Source organism: Pelophylax lessonae (assembly GCF_965119305.1).
Source record: "Pelophylax lessonae genome assembly, chromosome: 4".
NCBI lineage: Eukaryota > Metazoa > Chordata > Amphibia > Anura > Ranidae > Pelophylax > Pelophylax lessonae.
This window is the reverse complement of record NC_138771.1, coordinates 534,309,449-534,333,766: the sequence shown is the minus strand read 5'-3', so window position 1 is coordinate 534,333,766 and position 24,318 is coordinate 534,309,449. Positions and strand designations below refer to the sequence as shown.

The following is a 24,318-nucleotide window of genomic DNA, read 5'->3' as shown; positions in this document are numbered from 1 at the left end:
GAGATGGGAGTCCCAGTAACTTCTCCTCTGTCTCCTTACATGTGTTTATATCAGAAATTCCCCTTGTTCCTGTATGAGCTGTTTGCTCATTTTTGTGTGATGTTTATCTGCGTGTGAACATGAGCGAGAGAATTCAAGATTTGTATTTTTCTCCTTTCATTCTTTTTGGAGGAGTATATAATTATTACGTAGATCTAAACTGCAGAATGATAACTATAGGTTAGTATACACCCAGTGCCAGGCATCAGCACAACATTAGAGTTATATGTGATTGTGAAACTTAATTATAAGCCTAAATACAGGTGGATAATGGTGATCCCTCAATTACATTTGTCTCTGCCCACACTGAAAACTAGTGAAAGAAAGAAAAAAAGCAGACAGATTCACCTTCTATTTACCAAATGGTGTCACAAACTGCCTCTGTAACAGACAGAAATGTGTAGGCATTCATTTCTTGTCTCCTTTTTAAAAATTCTAATAGCTTGGTTGTGATTAGCTTCATTACCTCTCAGTCACTGACCCAAAACATAAGATGACTCAAAGTACTGGCACAAAAGCATCAGAATGACAGACAAGCAACCACCAAGAGAGATCATGACAGGTTTCCTTTAAAGTTGAACTGAGCAAACCACTAAAAACACAGATAAAATGCATACAGTACACGGGTGCTATTTTACTTGCCAAACCATGTTTTGTCTCTGTGCATCCTGTTCTAAGATTTACACAGCACAGCCCTATTTGGCAAGGCAAGAGACCTTACAGCTCTTGCTGTGGCTAGTCAGGACTAAAAAGGAGAAGCTGCACACTGATGAGTTCATCTGCTGCTATGCTCTCTCCTCCTTTCAGACTGTTTCAGGTTATCAGAATTTATAAAGGGCCACTCAGGTGCCACATTTATATATCCCAAGTTCGTACGGTCATGAAATTCCTGGAAAAGTCATGGGATTTTGAAATGGCACTTTCGAGGACTGGGAAAGTGTCAGGTCACCTGTGGCCAGGTGACAACTGCACCCTGTTGGAGGCAGGGGCGCAGCGCAAGGTAGTGAACCCAATAGCAGACTGCTGCAGATGGTCCGGAACGTGAGCCCAAGATTCCCCAGGGCGCGGAGTCTAAGACCCAGCAGGTGTTCACCAGAGCCTCTAGTGGTGAGGATGGACTTGGCTGCAGCTGGGCCCAGGTCGCGGCCCTGGGGTCCCCCAGGTCAAGCTCCGTAGGGAGAGAAGGGAAGGAGCCACTCAGGACACACAGAATGGTGATGGGTAAGCCGAGGTCGGGGTAACAGGCAGACAAGGGTAGTCAAGGGACAGGCCAAAGGTCAGGGTAACAGGCAAACCGGAATTGTCAGAGACCAGCCAAAATCGGTACACAGAAGAGTAGTTCAAGCACACGGGAAACAGGAAACTAACACTGTTGAACAGCAAAGCAGACCTGCAGTGCACTGGTTAATATAGACTTCCTATGATGACCTTGGTGGGGCAGGAACAGGAAGGAGAGGTGATAAAAAGGAACCAGAAGTGCAGTCTGACCTCTAATACAGACATGATGGGACAGGTAGGCTTTGCCAAACTATTGCAAGTCCATGACAGAAAGTTTTGGAAAATGACTGAACCCCACAAAGTTTTGGAAAAGTCATGGAATTGAGAAAGACGCCACTGTGGAGCAGATGCTTAATAATTTTATTGACACATTTTACATGCTGTAAGCGTCTATCTGCATTGGAGGTAGGCGTCCTTCCGGGTCCGTGGTTTTTCCCTGAGACTGGCCAGCAGCAGCCGAGAGATGGCACTAGAGAACCAATCAGGGACTCACTTCTGATCGAGGCAGCGGTGAAGCGCATAGTCACCGGAGGGCCACAAGAACGTGATGACGCGGGGGTGCGGTAACTGGTCTCGGCTGCTGCTGGCCAGTCTCAGGGAAAAACCGCGGACCCGGAAGACGCCTACCTCCTATGCAGATTGACGCTTACACCGTGTAAAATGTGTCAATAAAAATATTAAGCATCTGCTCCACAGTGGCGCCTTTCTGTCTTTTCTGCCTGTTTGTGGAACTGTAGCTTGGGCCTACAAAGAGTAAGCGCCGCATATTTGTGCAATCTGGCATCCACCAATCCGGCTGCACCTTCATGACTGCCTGAACTGAAGCTTTATCCCCAAGCAGGAGCGCCCATTAATCTTCTTTCTCCAGTATATTGGTCAAATTACAATAGTTAACTTTATGGGGGTAACAGTTTCAGCTAACGTTAGTGGGTAGCAATGCCAGGGAAATGCAGCTTTAAAAATGTATGGCTTCATGATGAAAAGTATGAGAGGTGGCTGGAGAAAGATCAGGACCCGGGACGTGCTAAATGTACACTGTCGTAAAACGTTTGACATTTCGAACATGGGAGAGGCAGCGCTGTCTAGCCACGCTAAAGGTGCAAAGCACCAGTCTGCAGCTGCGTGCTTGACAGCTTCCAATCTGACCGCTGGCTTTTTTCGCCCGAGCGCCTGAAGGGACACCGGCTCCCAGCTTACTTACTTGAAGTCATGGAAAAGTCATGGAATTTTATTGGTAAAAATGTGTATGAACCCTGTAAATATCCTTATACACCAAAAATGTAGTGAACAAAAAATCTGACTTTCTCTTTCGTTCATTGACGGACACAGCTCCTCATCTTCTTGACTACGTGGGTTATGCTGCCCCCTACAGGAGTAGGACACTAGGCACGAAAGAACTTGACTACGCCTATAGGGCAATCCCAGGGGGTATACTCCCACTCTCTGCTATAGTTACTCAGTTTTATTCTGCCTAGTCAGGAGTAGGGGCCTAGTTCCTTGCTGGGATCTCTGGTCCTGGCAATTTTTTCTTTTTAAGTTAATTTTTTTTTTTTCTTTTTTTTTTTTTATTTTGTTCCTGAGAGGTCTACAATCAAGTGCCGGACTGGGCAACGGACTGGATAATCTAGATCCAGAGCGTCCCCTCAGTCTGACCAGTGAGCGTGTGCAGACCGCAGCTCCGCGCTAGGTCGGCTGCGACATAGCCCCACTGGACGGGGGTTGGCCTACCCTGTTACTGGTGTTGTAAGTAGTTGTCCCCCTCTACACCTGGAGAGTTTTGGGGTGGACGTGGGCCCCTCCCTGGGATGGTAGTACCTCTAGCTCCCCTTCCTCCCCCCCCCTTTCTCGGTGGTCTTCTGCAGGCCTTTGCCCCCCATCTGCCCACAACCCCCCCTCCCCCCCTGGGGTGGACATCCCCCCCCTCCCCCCCTGGGGTGGACATCCCCCCTCCCCCCTGGGGTGGACATATCTTTTTAGGTCGGCCTGGGGTGTTAAGCTGGCGATGGGGGTGGGAGCGCGCCGCAATCGACCGAACGATCAAACCTTGGGAGGGGGATGGGCCTAGTGGGGACACCTGCCAGGGCCCCCCTTCCTGTTGGGATTGTTTTCAAGCTTCTGGGGTCTCCCCTGGGCCCCCCCAGGAGCCACGTGCTGCCATGTGGTGCTGCCATTTTCTTGTAGCCTTTTATGCTACAGATCGGCGTCTGTGTTGGTGTAGCCTCGGCTGCCATTTTCCTGTGGTTTCCCTTTAAAAATAGCGGTGTCCATGTTTTTGGAGCCGGATGGGCAGTGATTCGGTGCTGGGAGCCCCTCCTAGTGCGGATCCCTGGATATTCCTCTTCCTGATCGCCGCATGGTGTGCCGTTAGTTCGGTACTGTGAGTACCTGACCAGTGGTGGGAGTCTGTTTGTGGGGTTTTCTCTCCCTCTCTCTGCTGTTGCAACGGTAGTGCTCTGTGCTGGGCCTTGTGGTGCTGCCGGTGCGGTGGGGTGTCCCTTGCAGTGTTCTACAGTTTTTTGTGTGGGTTCCCCTCTTCATTCATTGAGTCCCTGGAGCATAATTCACCACCTGATCCCCTCCCAGAGGCTGTCGGGCCCTCCGGGTCCCAGCTACTGACTGCACTTATGGCGGCCCTGGAGTCATTGGTGTCCAAGGTAGATTTGGTCCTGGGCAAACGGGCTTGCAAAAAAGCATCCCCTGCCTTCCTCTGTCTCATCAGATCCAGAATCTGATTCGACCACCGTGGATGTGAGTTACCCTCCGGGGTCTGCGTCCACGCACCCTGTTTAGTCAGATGGTGAGGATGATTCCTCTGCTCCTCTAGACGCACATGAAAAGGCGCTAGTAGATGCGCTGATTGTATCACTGCGGGAAACCCTTAAGATGGAGGATGCGACTAAGGCAGCATCGGAGGCGAGGGTCACCTTTGACACCCACAGGTCCTCCAAGCGGCGAAGGTGTTCCCCTTTCAAGACTTCTTTGACAATATTGTCACAAAACAGTGGGGGTGCCCAAAAGCACCTTTGCAATCCCTAAGCGTTTTGCAATGCAGTAACACTTTGAGGATTCCCTCCTTAAAAAATGGACAGTTCCTCCTGTAGTGGACTCCCCGGTTTCTAGGTTGAATAAAGCCACCGTAATCCTGGTTGAAGAGTCCCCGGTCTTCTCAGATTCGGCTAATAGGAGGTCGGAGGCCTTGACCTGCCATAAGTTCACTGAGGCACTTAGGCTGGTATTTACTGTTGCCCTGGTGTCCCAAGCTATGACAGTGGTGGAGTGGTGAGTGGGAAAACTTCTACGCCGGGACCTGAAGGGGGAATAGCTCCCCCCTGCTTTGCCGAGCTGGGGGATCAGTTGGTCCAAGAGCTACAGTTTGTCTGTGACTCCTCTTTGGATGCGACTCTCTTGATTTCTAGACTGTCTGTCTCAGCGGTGGTCCTGCGCGCATTATCTGGCTGAAATGCTGGTCTGTGGACCAGGCTTCTAAGAAGGCCTTATCCGATTTTCCATTTGTGGGGGGATCGTCTGTTTGGAGCTTCCTTGAATGACATCATCAAAGGCCACACAGGGGGAAAAAGGATTCTTCTTCATCAGGCGTCTAAGGGTAAGAAGTCCCGTCGTAGATGGGGGCCTTTCTTTTCGACTCACAAGAGGCATTTTCATCCCTCAGGGTCTCAAGACAAGGAATCTAAGCCCTTCAGAGCCTCCGCTGGGGGTTCTAAGAGGACCTCGTCCGGCAAGCCACAAGAGTGTTCTGCCAGACCTGCGGACAAGGCTTCCTCCGCATGAAGGAGCACCCTCACCTGTATCTGGGGTGGGGGTGACGTCTTTGCGGATTTCCGGATCCGTAGACCTCCCTGATACAGGACAAGTGGGTCCACAAAGTAATTCGCTCTGGCTACAAGATCGAGTTTCGATCATATCCTCCGGACAGGTTCTTCCCTTCCAACCTGCACTTGTCCCCAGATCGCTTAGGGGATCTCTTTGGGGCAGTGCAAGACTTGTTACTTCAAGGGGTGATTGTCTCGGTTCCGACATCGGACCGTTTTCAAGAATTTTAATCAATCCAGTTTTCCTCACCTCCATCGACACCAAGGACGCCTACCTACACATCCCAATATGTGTCTGCCACCAGCGCTTCCTCCGCTTTGCCCTGGGCGAGGAGCATTATCAGTTTGTGGCGTTACCCTTTTTGGTTTCGCCTCAACTTGACAATTACTCTGCGAACTTTGAGGAAGTTCGGTGGAATTCTGCATCTTCAGAAGTCTGCTCTGGTTCCGTCCACAAGCCTGGACTATCTGAGTTTGACTCTGGTCTCAGCCTCAGCCAGAGTGTTTCTTCCTCTGGAAAAACTTCAGAAATTGCAGGAGGCATATCTGCTTCTGCTGTCCAGCAGACAGTCTCTTCGGTTTTGCATGTGGGTACTGGTCCTGATAGTGTCAACCTTCGAGGCGGTTCCGTTTGCACAGTTCCGCAAGAGATCTCTGCAAAAAGAGATTCTGGTAAAATGGAACAAGAATCCTTAGTCTCTAGACAATGTGATCCTGTTGAGCCAGAGTACGAGGGGATCCCTGGTTTGGTGGCTTCTTTCTCTGGCACTTCGTCACTGCAAATTGTTTCTTCCTCTGTACTGAACGGTCGTCACCACAGATGCCAGCCTGTCCGATGGGGAGGCGTCCTCGGCACAGAGTGTGCTCAGGGGTCTGGACTCTAGAAGAGTCCAGGTCACTGATCAAAGTACTGGAACTCCGAGCGATCAGACTCTGCCTGGATAATTAGACATGTCATCTCCAGGGGTGTCCAGTACGGATTCAATCGGACAATGCCATGGCTGTGGCCTATGTCAATCACCAAGGGGGCACGAGAAGTGTCCTGGCGGCTCGGGAAGTAGCCGGCATTCTAAGATGGGCAGAATTATTAGTTCCAGCCCTCTCTGCAGTGCACATTCCAGGGGTGGAAAATTGGCAGGCGGATTACCTCAGTCGACAGGCATTGGACCAGAGGGAATGTTCACTTCATCCGAAGGTGTTTCAGTTATGTCTCCAGTGGGGTACTCCCCGAGGTGGATCTGTTGTCCTCTCGACTCAACGGGAAAGTGTAGAGGTTTGTGGCATGGTCCCAGGATCCTCTAGCTGACGCCACAGAGGCATTAGTGGCTCCTTGGAGTCGGTATCGTCTGATTTAGGCTTTTCCTCCTCTCAAGCATCTGCCGAGACTCCTGCGACAGATCAAGGCAGAAGGGATTCCAGTCATCCTAGTGGCTCCAGACTGGCCTCCCTGGTCTTGGTACGCCAATTTGGTATGGCTGGCCGCCGATGCTCTTTGGAGACTTCCTCTAAGGAAAGATCTGTTGTCTCAAGGGCCAATCTTTCATCCTACTTTAGTCACTGTCTTTGACAGCTTGGCTGTTGAAAGCCAGGTGCTGAAGGATAGAGGGTTGTCTGACTCGCTAATTCCTATGCTGTTGAGAGCTAGAATATCTACTTTTAGGAAGATTTCCCATCGTACTTGGAAGACGTACATTGAGTGGTCTGAATCTCTCAGGGTTCACCCTCGCTCCTTTTCGGTGACTGGCCACACACTCCTTAGTGCGTACCTTTCCCCTGGGAGTGGGACGCTTGGTTCCTCCAGTGCTGTCTCTATTGCTTCCGTGGGACCTAAATTTGGTGTTGTCAGTTCTCCAGAAGCCTCCCTTTGAAAACATTCGGGAGGTTCCCCTGCTTACATTGTCCCAAAAGGTGGCCTTTTTGGTGGCTATTACTTCTGTGTGCAGGGTGTCTGAGCTGGCAGCACTGTCTTGTCGTTCATCTTACCTGGTGGTTCACAGGGATTAGGTGGTTCTTCATCTATGTCCATCATTCCTTCCAAAGGTCGTCTCTGATTTTCATTTGAGTGAAGACATTGTGTTGCCCTCCCTGTGTCCCAGGCCTAAGCATCCTGAGGCAATTGCCTTGCATTCCCTGGATGTTGTTTGGGCAGTAAGGGTGTACCTGGCAGCTACGAAGTCTTTTAGAAAGTCAGACTCACTATTTGTCCTCACGATGGACCTCACAAAGGGTGGGCTGCTTCTGGCGCGACCATTTTCAGATGGATCAGACTATGGTTCAGGCTTATTCCATTAAGGGTCAGGCTCCTCCTTTCTCTGTTAAGGCGCACTCTGCTCGGGTGCTTAGTACCTCCTGGGCCTTCCATCATCAGGCTTCAGTGATGCAGGTTTGTAAAGCGGCTACCTGGTTTGTCGGTGCACACTTTCACAAAGTTTTATAAGGTAGATGTGTTGGCATCTGTGGATGCATCTTTCGGCTGCAAGGTTTTGCAGGTTGCTGTTAAGAGGACTTGGTTCTCTTTGAGGTGTTTTTAATTTTTTTTCAGGCGAGCTCTAGTTTTTTTATGGTTGAGCTCCATGTTACCTGGTTGGCTATGGTTAGCCTTGGGAAGTATATTTTCTTGCTGTTCCCACCCCTCATGTTTTACACTGCTTTGAGACGTCCCATGTAGTTAAGAAGATGAGGAGTTGTGTCCGTCAATGAACGAAAGGGAAAATTGGATTTTTGACTTGCTGTAAAATCCATTGCTCTTGAGTTCATTGACGGACACAGCACCCACCCCTCTATGGAGTTTGTCCCACCCCTCTATGGAGTTTGTTTTTTTTTCTTCTGACACTGCTTTTCACCAAGCTGAGTACCTATAGCAGAGAGTGGGAGTATACCCCCTGGGACTGCCCCATAGTCTTAGTCAAGTTCTTTCCTGCGTAGGGGGCAGCATAACCGATGTAGTCAAGAAGATGAGGAGCTATGTCCGTCAATGAACATCAGAGAAATGGATTTTACGGTAAGTCAAAAATCCCATTCTATTGTCCCAGGAAGGCACACACATGGTACAGTGTAAAATCATGCATACATTTTATTACAAAAATGTATATAAAAACCAAAGACCTATTGGGTCATAAAACCAATGTCTGTACACAACCACCCACCCACTGCATGTATCTATCACAACAAAAATTACACTTGAATGAATTGCTAATCACAATAATAGAAGTGTGCAGTGGAGATAAGCCCTCATAATGCTTCTTTAGGACAAAGAGGAGAATTGCAGTAGCGACTAAACAGAAAAAAAACATCATATATTATTAAACTGTTTTAAAAAAATACATAACTTTGTAGTCCAAACCTTAGGCTATGCAAGTGTGGCATAAACATACAGGAAACCCCCTGGGCGAGCAGGGAGGGAGTGGCAGCCAGGACCCCTTGACTCTAACCTGATGCCATATATAGGTACATATTAGTAAAGCACTAGTTTAGATAAATGTAGGTACACAATATAGACCCTACATCCAACGACTTAAGTATTGCATACATTCGACATCAGAACTTTGATGAACCCAGTGTGATTTTTAGAATCCTACATATTCACCATACACCATCAAATAACCAGTGAACTTTGATGTGTCAGGTTAGCACACAAAGACTGTAGTACAACTGCATGAGGGTTTTGGACCTGCTGGTGGCCTCTAGACCTTTTGCAACTCAATATTCTGGCAGTGTGGGGCAGATTGGCACCCAGTGGTTTGAAAGGTTCTCACAATGAATGCCAGCCTATAGAATATTGGATACACTCTGGGTACAAAGACTTGTTTGTTTTAGGACGCTTTTCTCCCGATCAATATTTTAAAACTCGGGGCAATTTGGTTGATCCTTCAGTGCTTGACCTCTCAAATGCATTCAACCAGTATTAAGTTGGACAAATCATGCCTATCACCTATAAGTGAAAATGCGATCCTGTGGCTCATAAGGAAGCAGATCTGATTATTTTTTAGGCAGAACTTTAGGTTCCTGCCCTGTCTGCCATGCAAATCTCAGGTGTGAAAAATTGACAGGCAAATTTCTTCAGTTGTCAATATCTAGACTCTGATCTTTTCAAGCCCAAGCTGCTTCAAGACCTCTGTCACAGGTGGGGACTCCTGCCTTATAGATTCAACCACAAAGTGAGCAGGTTTGTCTCCAGATCCAGGGTTCCTCTAGCCTTCGCAGCAAATGCTCTGATGACTCTTTGGGATCAGTTCAACCTGAACGACATCTTCCCCCTAAAACACCCTCCTCTCCTACTCTGCAGGAGGGCCTGCCAGTGATTTTCATCGCACTGATCTGGCTCAGGAGGATGTGATACTCAGACCTCAAGATACCAGGTGGAGGTTCAGTCCTTCGCTGATGTCAGTTTCAGTCATAAGGTTCTTCTGGTGGCTCTGTTAGCTGTTAAGCCCCTCTGATAAGCTGTTGGTTCTCGTGGGCCTGTTATCATGTGTATGCTGTATTGTCCACCACTCAGTTGGCCTGTCTTTGGATATCCTTTGTACCTGAATATTTCTCCTGTGTCTTGTATTAGACGATTAGCCTCACTGGCGGTAATCCCAAGTGTGGCTCGGGGTTCATTTTCAGTACCAAAAGCAGTAACTGAGCCACACTCGGGATTACCCTGTAGTGATACTTACCTTGCCCATACGATCCCCCGATGTCCTCCGGCCGATGCCGGCGTTCTATCAGAATACCGCTACCTTTCAGATTCTGCAACCGGAAGTGAAGGCAGAGAAAACTTACTGTGCATGGGCACTATGCGCTCCAATAGCTTTCCTAATGTAACAGAACACGAAGCACCAGCAGATATGTTAACCAAGCAACTCTTGAATTTCAGACTTATTTTTGCAGTAAACTCACCTTTTTTACTGAAATAGACTATTTAACCGCGAGCGAATGAAATAGTCTATTTCACTATATAATCAGTTTGTCGCTGAGCAGTGCTGGGTGTACCAACATGGACGTCGCCACCTTCTACTCGCAGGTTACTTGCTATATTTACTGTATTACAATAATAATAGAAATGTAATATTGTTATGTTATTCAGTCTATAAGGTCAGTTTTCTGGTAAAATAAATCTAAAATTCAAGACCTGCGTGGTTGTAAGAAGATGTTCGCAGCTGCTTTGTTTTCTGTCACATTAGGAAAGCTATTGGAATGCATAGCGGCCATGTTAAAAGCATGGCGCATGCTCAGTAAGTTTTTTTTTTTTTTTTTTTTTTTTTTTTTCTGATCGTCACTTCTGGTTTCAGAATCTTATAGGTAGTGGTATTCTGATAGAACACCAACATCCGTCTTCTGGGTTCCCTTCCCTGCAAGCGCTGCAATGCAGGGTGGCGGAATCGAGCAAAAAAAAAAAAAGTACACAAATCGTGACATGATACATTGTAATCTGTTAGGATTGCATTACTGTATCAAACCATTTCACCTCAGTTTTGTCACTAGTGCTTTGTCCAGTGCCCTGCACTTTTAGAGCCGGTTCACACTGGGGCGACTTGTCAGGCGACCTGGTCGCCTGACAAGTCGCTGTGGGTCGCCTGCCATAGATTAGCACAGGACCCGTTCTAATAGGAGCGACACAAGTCGCTCCGACTTAGAAAAAGGGTCCTGTACTACTTTGGGGCGACCTCGGAGCGACCTGCATTGACTTAAATGATATGAAGTCCGTGCATGCCGCTCCGGCAAGTCGGGTCGCCCCTATGTGAACCGGCTCTTACTGTTTTTTTATTCCTTTTATTTTTATTGATCATTTTTATTAATAATATATTTATCTAATTTATTAATAATTTTTATTCACTTTTACGGTTTTATTCCTAAGAATTACAGGCCTACAATATAAAACAACAGACATTCAAATATACTGACCTAATCAGTCCGCCAGGGTGATTAAGAAAATCGATCTACCCTAAAATCCTTTTCTTGAAATACATTACGGGACACAGCTCCCTCTTTTCTATTTCTAAAACCTGATAGGGAGGGGAGGGATTATATTGGCCTGTCCTTATAACCTCTTGTTTGTTGGTGTGCAAAGGGGACAGGATAATTGTACACAACTGAACACTTCCCTTGTGTCCTGTAATGTACTCCCAATATAAAAAATTTTACAGTAAGTTGAAAATCCTGTTTTCTTAATCGTGCATTACACGCTCTACAGGGGGGCAATTTGATCATCAGGCAGTCCCTAGCTTGATGCACCATTCCTTTCACTGACATCAGTAATGGGGCATTACTTCTCCGGCTGACACCAATGATAGAACACTATTCCATTCCTTCCATTGACCCCAATGATGGGTCATAATCCCTCCTCCCACTAAGCACACGTGCTTTGTAATTTGTTTTTTTTTTACTCCTACTGACCACCAAGCCTGAGAAATAGTTTACTCCCATTGACGCTGGGGCATTTCCTACTTGCATCAGCCATACTCTAGCCACCCTAAAGTCTGAAGGATGGTTTATTGGTGCTTTGCTTAGAAAGTTTGGGGACCCCTGACATAGGACTTCTTCTGTCCATCAATGAATGAGAAAAATAGGATTATTGTATTTGCGGTAAAATCTGTTTCTTGGGGTTCATTTTCCACAGATACCACCCTTCTGTGTTTTATGATATTGTTCTTGGTACAGCTTTGCCAAAAAAATGGAGACACTAGTAGTAGAAGGGGTTATTCTGGGCTGGCCTACAAATTTTTAATTTTTTATTTTTTTTATTTACCAGTCTCCAGTCCCAGTCCTCCTGTACATGTCAGTACAGTGCCTTGAAAAAGTATTCATACCTCCTTGAAATTTTCCACATTTTGTCATGTTACAACCAAAAACGCAAATGTTTTTTATTAGGGTTTTATGTGATCGACGTATAATAAATGGTTTTCAAAATTTTTTACAAATATCACAAAAGTGTGGCGTCCATTTTGTATTCAGCCCCCTTTTCTCTGATACCCCTAACTAAAATCTAGTGGAACTAATTGCCTTCAGAAGTCACCTAATTAGTAAATAGAGTCCACCTGTGTGTAATTTATTCTCCGTATAAATAATACAGCTGTTCTGTGAAGCCCTCAGAGTTTTGTTGGAGAACTCTAGTGAATAAACCGCATCATGAAAGCCAAGGAACACACCACAGTGGAGAAGTTTAAAGCAGGGTTGGGTTATAAAAAAATATCCCAAGCTTTGACCATCTTACGGAGCACTGTTCAATCCATCATCTGAAAATGAGAGAGTATGGCACAACTGCAAACCTACCAAGACATGGCCGTCCACCTAAATTGTGAAAAATGTGTATCAGGTGCGCTAAACTGTTCAGTAATATGTCCAATGTGTACATATATTGACAAATCAACAAAAATGGTGAGAAATTATAAGAAGACAAACCTTTCCACAAATATGGTAATCAAATGAATAATCAATCCGGTTTGAAAACAAAGTGACAAATAATCTATTGATCAAAGCAGTGAGTCCATAAATGCAAAGTAAATGTCCAAAGATGTATTCAAAACCGACATGCATGTGAAAAAAACTCCAAAGGTGCAAAATCCAAGATAGATGTGAGTAGTGAAGCCTCCACCGTGATCGGATATGCCCCTTACCAGATAGAGATAACACAAGGGCGTGTGTGTTATCATAGTCAGAGTATCAGGAAAGACAGGAACACCCACCAAGCTATCGCTCCAAAAGAAGAGTAGGTCAGCCTCTTACCGGATGTTAAATAATGCAGGCAAGGAAAGGTGTATGTTGTCTGCACTAGCAGCCCATTATGTTCCCTGGGATGGATGGATCTCTTGAGCTCTGGTCCTGAGAAGAGGAGGAGATGAGACCAGGGCTCCTCTCTCCACCGCCGGGCCGAGGATTCACCGGATCCCCGCTGCTGCTACTTCTACTGGCGTGGCCTCCGCTCGTTGATGACGTAAGTACATTTCTTTTCTAAGGTTGCAGCTTTTCTGATTTTCCAGCTCACCTTTTTTCTTATCGCGTCCACCTAAATTGACAGGCTGGACAAGGGAGAGCATTAATAAGAGAAGCAGCCAAGAGGACCATGGTAACTGGAGAGGCTGCAGAGATCTCTCAGGTTGGTGAATCTGTCCACAGGACAACTTTTAGTCATGCACTCCACAAATCTGGCTTTTAAAGAAGAGTGGCGAGAAGAAATCCATTGTTGAAAGAAAGCCATAAGAAGTGCAGTTTGCAATAAGCCGTGTGGGGGGGGGACACATCAAACGTGGAAGAAAGTATGCATGCATGTGCCTTTGGAAAATCGAAAGTATGTTTTAGGTTATAGACAATTTAAACAATAGACTAGTTTGATATATTTATTATTCCTATAAAAAAAGCATAGTTTTCAGGATAAATACAGTTTTTTTTTTTTGTTTGTTTTTTTTGTTTTTTTTACCAAATTCAGACATCCTCCCAATATAAAAAAAAAAAAAAAAAAAACCTTAATCTGAAAGCAGGCAAAAATCAAAACCTAATTTTGATCATTAAAAGCTGATATGATAGACAGTATGTGCTTTATGTGCTGTTCTAAATCTGCAGTGTGAAATCTAAGAGACCGACAGGATAATCTTTCTCTATGCTTGTGATTTTATTTATTTTTTTTTCTTCACAGATGCCACTAGAAATCACCAGAAGTTTTGTCCAGAACCGAGATGGAACGTACGATCTATTCAAATGCCCCAAAGTCGAAGTTGAAAATATTGCAGAAAGCTATGGGCGATTAGAGAAGCAGCCAATTCGACCACTGGAATTGAAAACTTTCCTGAAAGTTGGTCAGTGTGCCATTGTCATTAAACTGACACTATTTTTTAGAATAATTTGTTTAGGATTATTGCTGATCAAGGCATCATAAGGTGCACCTGATGTGGCCTAAGGTAATAGTGCTGAGAAGCAGGCATGTTGTGGTGTCTGCTAGTGCTAGTCATCGTGTTCATCCATGTGAAGTGGCCTTGAATCCTAGGCCCACATTTTTCCAAGCTCTGCCTCCTGTAAGTGCTGACCCTTAGCCCTGTTGCATACTTAGTTGCACTAAACAGAATATTTAGGGAGTGAATGAAAGGTATGTAATGCTGCTGGGGAGGGTGGCATCAAAGCTAACCTGTTGCTTTAAGATATGTGTTTTTTTTTTTTTTTTTAATTTATGTCCAAGATTATTTACCTGCTAGTTCTCAGATGACTCTACTAAGGCTACAAACTGTCCTCTGTGTTTGTGAGGGGATGGAGAGATTGACCAGCAGTCCCCAACATTTATGCCCCAAGGGACCGGTTTCTCGGCAGCCAATTTTCCTAGGGGTCGTTTGTTTGGTGTACGGGTTAGGGGATGGGATATTCTTGGAGTCTGTCCTCGCCCCCCCCCCCCCTTTTATACCAGTGTACTTTGCTCCCCTTCACATCACAGCCCCCCTTTTTATATTACAGTGCCTTTTTTACAGGGCAATGTCCTTTTACATCACCGTGCCCCTTTAATGTAATGGGGACTGCTCTGTAAACGGGCCACTGTAATGTTAAGGGGGGTTGTGATGTAAAGGGGACTGCACTGTAAAGAGGGGTATTGTGATATAAAAGGGAGTGCACGGTAATAAATACAGTGCAGTCCCATTTTATATTACAGTGCCCCAAGCAATCGCAGCCTCCTCCATCACTGTTCCCCTGCAGTTTGCTCTCCCCCTTTCCTCTCTAACATCACACTTCCCTATTTTAATCTCTGCCTTCCCTGCACAGGACTCCTACCTTTGGCAGGGCAGGGGCTGTGATTGGTCCGTGTGTCCTTTCCTGGCTCCCCTGCTAGCATGGTAATGTCATCTTATCAGCAGGGCAGGAGCTCTTTATTCCAATCTGCAGCTCTTCCTGCCCCCTGCCCTGTTGATAAGGATGACATAGTCGGCCGGGCAGAGGAGCCAGGAGAGGACACACACAGGCGTGACTGCACAGCAGGAGGTGAGTGACGACCGTGGTTTGTGATAGCTCTGTGCGGACCGTGGAAGATATGCTTATAATTGGTGGAAGTCAAAACAGGAAAGAATTAAATTTCCTGGTGTACCCTTAAGAAAGGGGGAGATAATATTTATTGAGCCCTAACAAAAAAAGCAAAAAAAAAATATATAAGAACATATTATTGTAGTAAAAAATATTCACAAATGCGGATTCCAACATCTCATATACAATGAAAATGGCACAAAAAATTATATATATATATATATACAGGGAGTGCAGAATTATTAGGCAAATTAGTATTTTGACCACATCATCCTCTTTATGCATGTTGTCTTACTCCAAGCTGTATAGGCTCGAAAGCCTACTACCAATTAAGCATATTAGGTGATATGCATCTCTGTAATGAGAAGGGGTGTGGTCTAATGACATCAACACCCTATATCAGGTGTGCATAATTATTAGGCAACTTCCTTTCCTTGGGCAAAATGGGTCAAAAGAAGGACTTAGGCTTAGAAAAGTCTAGAAAAGTCAAAATTAGTGAGATATCTTGCAGAGGGATGCAGCACTCTTAAAATTGCAAAGCTTCTGAAGCGTGATCATCGAACAATCAAGCATTTCATTCAAAATAGTCAACAGGGTCGCAAGAAGCGTGTGGAAAAACCAAGGCGCAAAATAACAGCCCACGAACTGAGAAAAGTCAAGCGTGCAGCTGCCAAGATGCCACTTGCCACCAGTTTGGCCATATTTCAGAGCTGCAACATCACTGGAGTGCCCGAAAGCACAAGGTGTGCAATACTCAGAGACATGGCCAAGGTAAGAAAGGCTGAAAGACGACCACCACTGAACAAGACACACAAGCTGAAACGTCAAGACTGGGCCAAGAAATATCTCAAGACTGATTTTTCAAAGGTTTTATGGACTGATGAAATGAGAGTGAGTCTTGATGGGCCAGATGGATGGGCCCGTGGCTGGATTGGTAAAGGGCAGAGAGCTCCAGTCCGACTCAGACGCCAGCAAGGTGGAGGTGGAGTACTGGTTTGGGCTGGTATCATCAAAGATGAGCTTGTGGGGCCTTTTCGGGTTGAGGATGGAGTCAAGCTCAACTCCCAGTCCTACTGCCAGTTTCTGGAAGACACCTTCTTCAAGCAGTGGTACAGGAAGAAGTCTGCATCCTTCAAGAAAAACATGATTTTCATGCAGGACAATGCTCCATCACACGCGTCCAAGTACTCCACAGCGTGGCTGGCAAGAAAGGGTATAAAAGAAGAAAAGCTAATGACATGGCCTCCTTGTTCACCTGATCTGAACCCCATTGAGAACCTGTGGTCCATCATCAAATGTGAGATTTACAAGGAGGGAAAACAGTACACCTCTCTGAACAGTGTCTGGGAGGCTGTGGTTGCTGCTGCACGCAATGTTGATGGTGAACAGATCAAAACACTGACAGAATCCATGAATGGCAGGCTTTTGAGTGTCCTTGCAAAGAAAGGTGGCTATATTGGTCACTGATTTGTTTTGTTTTTGAATGTCAGACATGTATATTTGTGAATGTTGAGATGTTATATTGGTTTCACTGTTAAAAATAAATAATTGAAATGGGTATACTGTATATTTGATTTTTGTTAAGTTGCCTAATAATTATGCACAGTAATAGTCACCTGCACACACAGATATCCCCCTAAAATAGCTAAAACTAAAAACTACTTCCAAAAATAGTCCGCTTTGAAATTAATGAGTTTTTTGGGTTCATTGAGAACATGGTTGTTGTTCAATAATAAAATTAATCCTCAAAAATACTAATTTGCCTAATAATTCTGCACTCCCTGTATGTATGTATGTATGTATGTATGTGTATGTGTGTGTGTGTGTGTGTGTGTGTATATATATATATATATATAATTTTTTTCCTATAAAAAAAAAAAAAAAAAGAATTTTCTAAGGGTATATGAGGAAATGTAATTTTCTGGTTTTGATGTAAAAGGGGATATGGCCCTGTACAGTATCTCACAAAAGTGAGTACACCCCTCACATTTTTGTAAATATTTTATTATATCTTTTCATGTGACAACACTGAAGAAATGACACTTTGCTACAATGTAAAGCAGTGAGTGTACAGCTTGTATAACAGTGTAAATTTGCTGACCCTTCAAAATAACTCAACGCACAGCCTTTAATGTCTAAACCGCTGGCAACAAAAGTGAGTACACCCCTAGGTGAAATGTCCAAATTGAGCGCAAAGTGTCAATATTGCGTGGCCAACATTATTTTCCAGCACTGCCTTAACCCTTTTGGGCATGGAGTTCACCAGAGCTTCACAGGTTGCCACTGGAGTCTTCATCCACTCCTCCATGAAGACATCACGGAGCTGGTGGATGTTAGAGACCTTGCGCTCCCCCACCTTCCGTTTGAGGATGCCCCACAGATGCTCAATAGGGTTTAGATCTGGAGACATGCTTGGCCAGTCCATCACCATTACCATTAGCTTCTTTAGTAAGGCAGTGGTCGTCTTGGAGGTGTGTTTGGGGTCGTTATCATGTTGGAATATTGCTCTGCGGCCCAGTCTCTGAAGAAAGGGGATCATGCTCTACTTCAGTATGTCACAGTAGTTGTTGGCATTCATGGTTCCCTCAATAAACTGTAGCTCCTTAGTGCCAGCAACACTCATGTAGCCCCAGACCATGACACTCCCACCACCATGCTTGACTGCAGGCAAGACACACTTGTATTTGTATTCTTCACCTAGTTGCCGCCACGTACGCTTGACACCATCTGAACCAAATAAGTTTATCTTGGTCTCATCAGACCACAGGACATGGTTCCAGTAATCCATGTCCTTAGTCATCTTGTCTTCAGCAAGCTGTTTGTGGGCTTTCTTGTGCATCATCTTCAGAAGAGGCTTCCTTCTGGAGGCTTGGCCGAAAGCTGAGGTGTATGGCCACTGAGTGAGAGAGCTCTGTTCCACAGCGGTATACCGAAGCAATTTACAGCTTTCCTGAGCCTCAAAACGCAGTGATTTTCGGTCACTGACTTTGGGGCAACCCTTGGCAACGTGTCCAGGAAAAGAAAAGAAGCTCGGAAACTGACCAAAATTATGGATTTCTTCCAGCAACCCCACGGCCTGCATTTCCAAGATGGCGCTGGTAAGCACACAGGAAAAGCACAGGGCAGACATTCAGGCCAGAAAGGATAGCTCACATCATTCTCCCTCACACAAACCCAGGGATACTCAGGGACACAGCGACTGGTCTTAATAATCTTCATCCTCATCCAGTCCAGTGAAAGCCAAGCAACAGAACCTGCAGCATATTATCCATGAAGGGATAGGAGAAGAAATGGATTCCTCCCTAAATGACACAAGAGAATTACAGGACTCCATCTTGGAGTTCCCAACTAAAAATCAGCCTGTGATAGACACAACCCTAAAAGATATGCTTGTTTCGTTGTGCAGCACAATTCATGCTGATATAATGTCCCTTACAAGTCATTTAAAGTCTGAAATCAAAGAAGTTAAAGGCAGAGTAACCCACATAGAAAATAAAATGGGAGAATTTGCTGATTCAGTAAAACTAGGTCATTGATGCCCACAATGACATAGAAGATGAACTACAAACGATTAAAGCCAAGCTAGCTGATCTCGAGGATCGACCGAGAAGAAATATTATAAAAATTTGTGGGATACCGGTAACGGTAAAACGATCAATCTCCACGCGCACTTCCAAAAAATACTGCAGGAAATACTCCCTGACACTCCTATGGCTGAACTATCTATTGACAGAATACATGGCTTACCCAAGCCCAGACATCTACTAGATCACCTGCCAAGGGACACAATTGCCAGGATTCATTTCTTTCAAACCAAAGAAAGATTCCTACTACGTGCAAGAAATATGGATACTGCTCCACCCTGCATCCAAGGCCTTTTTTTCTACTCAGACCTATCCGCATACACGATGCAAAGACAAAGCAATACAGTGCCTTGCAAAAGTATTCACCCCCCTTGACTTTTTACCTATTTTGTTACATTACAGCCTTAAGTTCAATGTTTTGTTAATCTGAATTTAATGTGGTGAATCAGAACACAATAGTCTAAGTTGGTGAAGTGAAATGAGAAAAATATATACATAAAATGATTTTTTAGAAATAGAAAACAGAAAATTGGCATGTGCGTATGTGTTCACCCCTTTTGTTATGAAGCCCATAGAAAGCTCTGGTGCAACCAATTACCTTCAGAAGTCACATAATTAGTGAAATTATGTCCACCTGTGTGCAAACTAAGTGTCACATGATCTGTCATTCCATATACACACCTTTTTTGAAAGGCCCCAGAGGCTGCAACACCTAAGCAAGAGGCACCCACTAACCAAACACTGCCATTAAGACCAAGAAACTCTCCAAAAAAGTAAGGGACAATGTTGTTGAGAAGTACAAGTTAGGGGCTAGGTTATAAAAAAAAAAGTATCCAAATCTTTGATGATCCCCAGGAGCACCATCAAATCTATCATAACCAAATGGAAAGAACATGGCACAACCGCAAACCTGCCAAGAGACAGCCACCCACCAAAGCTCACTGACCGGGCAAGGAGGGCATTAATCAGAGAGGCAGCACGGAGAAATAAGGTAACCCTGGAGGAGCTGCAGAGTTCCACAGCAGGGACTGGAGTATCTGTACATAGGAGGACAAGCCGTACGCTTAATAGAGTTGGGCTTTATGGCAGAAAAGCCATTACTTTCAGCAAAAAAAACAAAATGGCACATTTTGGGTTTGCAAAAAGGCATGTGGGAAAATGCCTTTACCACTCTGCGTGATTTGGGGCTAGGATTAAGGTTCACCTTCCAGGAGGACAATGACCCCAAACACACTGCTAAAGCAACACTTGAGTGGTTTAAGGGGAAACCTGTAAATGTGTTGGAATAGCCTCAAAGCCCAGAATGGTTGGAATGGTCAAAGCCCAGACCTCAATCCAATAGAAAATCTGTGGTCAGACTTAAACATTGCTGTTCACAAGCGCAAACCATCCAACTTGAAGTTTTGCAAGGAGGGATGGGCAGAAATCCCAGTGGCAAGATGTGGCAAGCTCATAGAGACTTATCCAATGCGACTTGGAGCTGTGATTGCCGCAAAAGGTGGCTCTACAAAGTATTGACTTTAGGGGGGTAAATAGTTATGCACATTGTTAAGTGATGCAAATCCTCAAACAATCCATGTTAATTCCAGGTTGTGAGGCAACAAAACCCCAAAAATGCCAAGGGGGTGAATACTTTTGCAAGGCACTGTATGTACACCATTACTTAAGCCACTGAGAAACCATCAGATTGTATACAAATGGGCCTATCCGGCTAAACTGCTAATAACAAAAGACGGAAAATCATTCAACATCACTTCTGTAGAAGAGGGCATACACCTACTGAGAGAATGGAAAATCTTTGAACCAGAGGACAATTCTAAAACAAACATGGATTGCTCACATCCACACTCTTACGTAAGCTGTAACAATGGATGAAAGGAGGCTCACGATAATCAATATCCAACTACTCCAACACAGCTCCGGTAAGCTTTAGGAACGCTAACCAGCTCTGTTTTCCCCCCTGTTTGATATTGTGGGATACCATCCTCTCAGATTCAGTTAGAATATAAATCTTTTTTATTATTGAACCACCAGAAGTTCAAAGTTTTTTTTATTTTTTTTTTTTCTCTGGTGTGCTCCACCGTCTGTTTTTTTTTTTTTTTTCTTTTCTTTTCTTTTTTACCACTCAAGATCATTGATTAATACCAAACTTGTTGACGCATTCTCACCGCTAAATCCACATACTCTGGAAACACTGCATAACCACCTTTTGGCCTTATCCATACTGTTTTGTACTTCGCTATTGTTATCAACCCAGAGTCTTCAATAACTATACCTCACAACTGCCTCCATGAGTTTCAGAATATCTTCTTTCAATATTCGAGGACTGATCAGCCCTGTTACAAGAAGTATGCTATGGAAAGAAGCACAACTCCTACATTGTGACCTACTAGGTCTCCAAGAGACTAATTTTTCCTCCCAAAGTCCACTGAAGTTCCAGCATCCACGATTCTCCACAGTAATCTGCTCCAATGCTCCTAAGAAAAAATGAGGTGTTGCCATTGTTGTCAAAAACCCTGTCCTGAAGATTCACACTGAAGTTCATCCTTTGGGTAGATGTTATTCTAGTATGTGAAATCGATATATATACTGTAGTAAATGTCTATCTATCTAATGCAAAACAAATCACGTGTTTGAAAAAAATATGGAAACTGGTACAGAGAGTGCAGAAGGGACATACCATACTATGTGGTGACTTTAACACAACCCGCAACCAACATCTAGACGTGTCCAATGCGCCACAAACCCGCCACGGTTGGGCCACCCTTTCCCACTTTTTCATCCGCAAACCTACATGATGTGTGGTGATGTCAACAATCGACAGAGAGAGATTATTCTTACTTTTTGTGTGTGCATCGCTCGTACTGACGAATCGATCTCTTTATGGTTGACAAATTCCTACTGCAAAACATTAGCATGTCTAATTTACATAATATCACATGGTCTGACCATGCTCCAGTTTCTATTATAGTGGAGGGGTCACATACAGAAACCAGGTCAAATAGATGGAAAAACTATACTTTTCTTTTTGAGCATCCAGATTACAAGTCCAAGATTACCGAAACACTTCAGGAATTTTTTCATATCAATACCCGATCGGTTTCTGACCCTTTCACTGTATGGAATAGTCACAAAGCCTATATAGGAGGTGTACTTATGAAATTCAGTAATGTTCTTAAGAGGAGGAGGAACCAGCAGCTTTCAGATTTATTGACTCAGATAAAACAACTGGAATCAGCAAAAAAAAAAAAAAATCCTTATCCCTCGGTTAGCTCTTAGTTAGTTAGTTAGTGCTCGACATGAACTCAGATTACTACTTATTTCTCACCATACCAATAATCCTAAGAAAATGGAAAGCTCAGCTCTACTGCCATAGCAATAAGGCTGGGAAACTGTTAACTAACCAAGTAAAGAGAAATCTATTAAACAAAAAATACCTTTTACTTACCACCTTACCACAAGGGTCAAACTACTAAACCCCAAAGAAATAGTTATTGCATTCCAGCGACTATTACAGTAAGTTATATAATCTAAAAAATGACTCATCTACACCACCACCCACCCCCGGTCATGATTAAACAATTCCTTGATTCTATCTCATTACCCGAATTGAATGAGGAAAAACTACAATTTCTTAACAAGCCAACCTCTGAGTTGGAAATTCAGAAAACAATGAAGCACAAAAAAGTGGGAGGTATGGGACTTTCTATATTACAGGATTATTTTAAGGCATGCATCCTGGAACAAACTAAATACTGGTTCCAATTATCTGAGCTTAAGCACTGGGCATTATTAGAAAAATATTGGGCATACCTATAAGATTCTGGTACCTTTGGTACCCTTATTGCCCGTTTTTCGTTGCATATTGCGTCCCACCTTTTCAGTTAGGTTGAACGCATATACCTTTAAGCCGCATGACATCATCACTGAGCGCCGCTCTGAGCGGCTATTTCAATTTCCGGCTTTCTCTCACAGGTTGTTCGTTCAAACCGCATGCTTAACAGCCTTGTCTTATGCTGCCGGAGCCTCCAGCTATTCTCTTTACCTGGAACAGACCGGAACCTCGCTACTGATCCCGTATCTCGCTACCGGATCACTCCCTTACTACCGGACCCTTCTACTTACTAACCTCAATAGTGATAAGTACCCCACAGGGGATTCCTTCATAACAAACTTACACTATCTACTTTTGCACATTAAGGACTGTTACTATCTATGCATTACTAATCCTATCATCTGCACTGTTACATAGATTGCTAGCTCTTGAGTCTACTACCATCTATCCTTGCACTGGGTTAGTCTCTCCTGTATATGTCATCTGCTGTCCTTACCACCTGTTACTATACATGATTACTAACCTATCTGCATTCTACCTATTACCATCTACCACTCTCCTGAACATTACTATCAAGTGCTTATCATTGCTATCACTGCTCACGCCTGTGCCTTCAGCACATCACCTCTATACTGTCATATACATCCTATCACTCCAGGAACATCTTATTGAGTGTATGTATATTTGTATGCTGAAGCAGGCGGGTCCACAGTGATGAGTCTGGAGAGTTGGATCTGGTAATTCAACACATCTCTACATGACTACTGAGTGGAGATTCTGCAGCTGCAAATCCAGCTCACTATAACAAAAACGCAGGAGCGTTACAGATTGAACGAACCTAAAAAATGGATTTGGCAGAATTACCCACTCAAGTGATACAATTAACACAAAAAGTAAATGCATTAATACTTGCTCTTACTGAAGTAAAAGATGAAAATCAGACTCTGAGACAGCAGATAGCCCGTCTTTCACAGCTTACTGCTGCTCAGCCCCCTGAACCTAAAATAAACCCTCCTCTAGTGTTTACAGGTGATCGGAAAAAATTTAGTGAATTCAAAAACGCATGTCAATTGCTTTTTTTGCTAAAACCTCGTACTTACCCTACTGATCAAATTAAAGTCTGTACCACTATTTCATATTTGACGGGTGATCCACGGGCCTGGGCAGACTCTCTCTTTGAGAAAGATGATCCTCTTCTCAACTCCTATCCTTTATTCCTAGCGGAACTCGCTAGCTTATATGAAGACCCCAATAGGCAGAGTACTGCTGATATCCAATTAAGGGCTTTAAAACAAGGAAGGAGACCTGTTGAAGACTTTGTAGCAGAGTTCAAAAGATGGACCCTTGATTCAGGGTGGAATGATACATCTCTGCGAACTCAGTTCAGACTTGGGTTGTCAGAAGCCGTTAAAGACGAGCTCGCCCGAGCGGATTTACCTGGCACTTTGGATGCCTTAATACAACTCCGTATCAACATTGACAGGCGACTGCGAGAAAGAAAGGCTGAGAAGATGGGAATGCCATCGTCCAGTCCTTCTCGGATTTCGGCCGTTGACCCTACTCCTATGGAGGTAGGAACCATACGCCCACCTTTATCGACTACTGAACGAGCCAGGAGAAGATCCAGAAATCTCTGCATGTACTGCGCCTCCCCGGATCATTTGATAAGCGTCTGTCCCCTTGTCCGCAAAAAAGAGGGTGAGTGTTCACATGTCTTGCTAGGGGGATTAACGACTTCCTTTTCTAATCCCTATCTCTTTATTCATTTGAC

General features: G+C 44.5%; 1 protein-coding gene across 2 annotated transcripts in view; it reads left to right on the top strand.

The window, feature by feature from the left end:
• LOC309553879 (uncharacterized protein C2orf42 homolog) overlaps window positions 1-24,318 on the top strand; it is an 80,024-nt gene that overhangs the window by 47,279 nt on the left and 8,427 nt on the right. For both annotated transcript variants that reach the window (XM_082255361.1, XM_082255360.1), the window contains exon 8: window positions 13,765-13,924. In XM_082255361.1, the coding sequence (XP_082111487.1) occupies window positions 13,765-13,924 (160 nt within the window). The remainder of the gene's footprint in view (window positions 1-13,764; window positions 13,925-24,318) is intronic.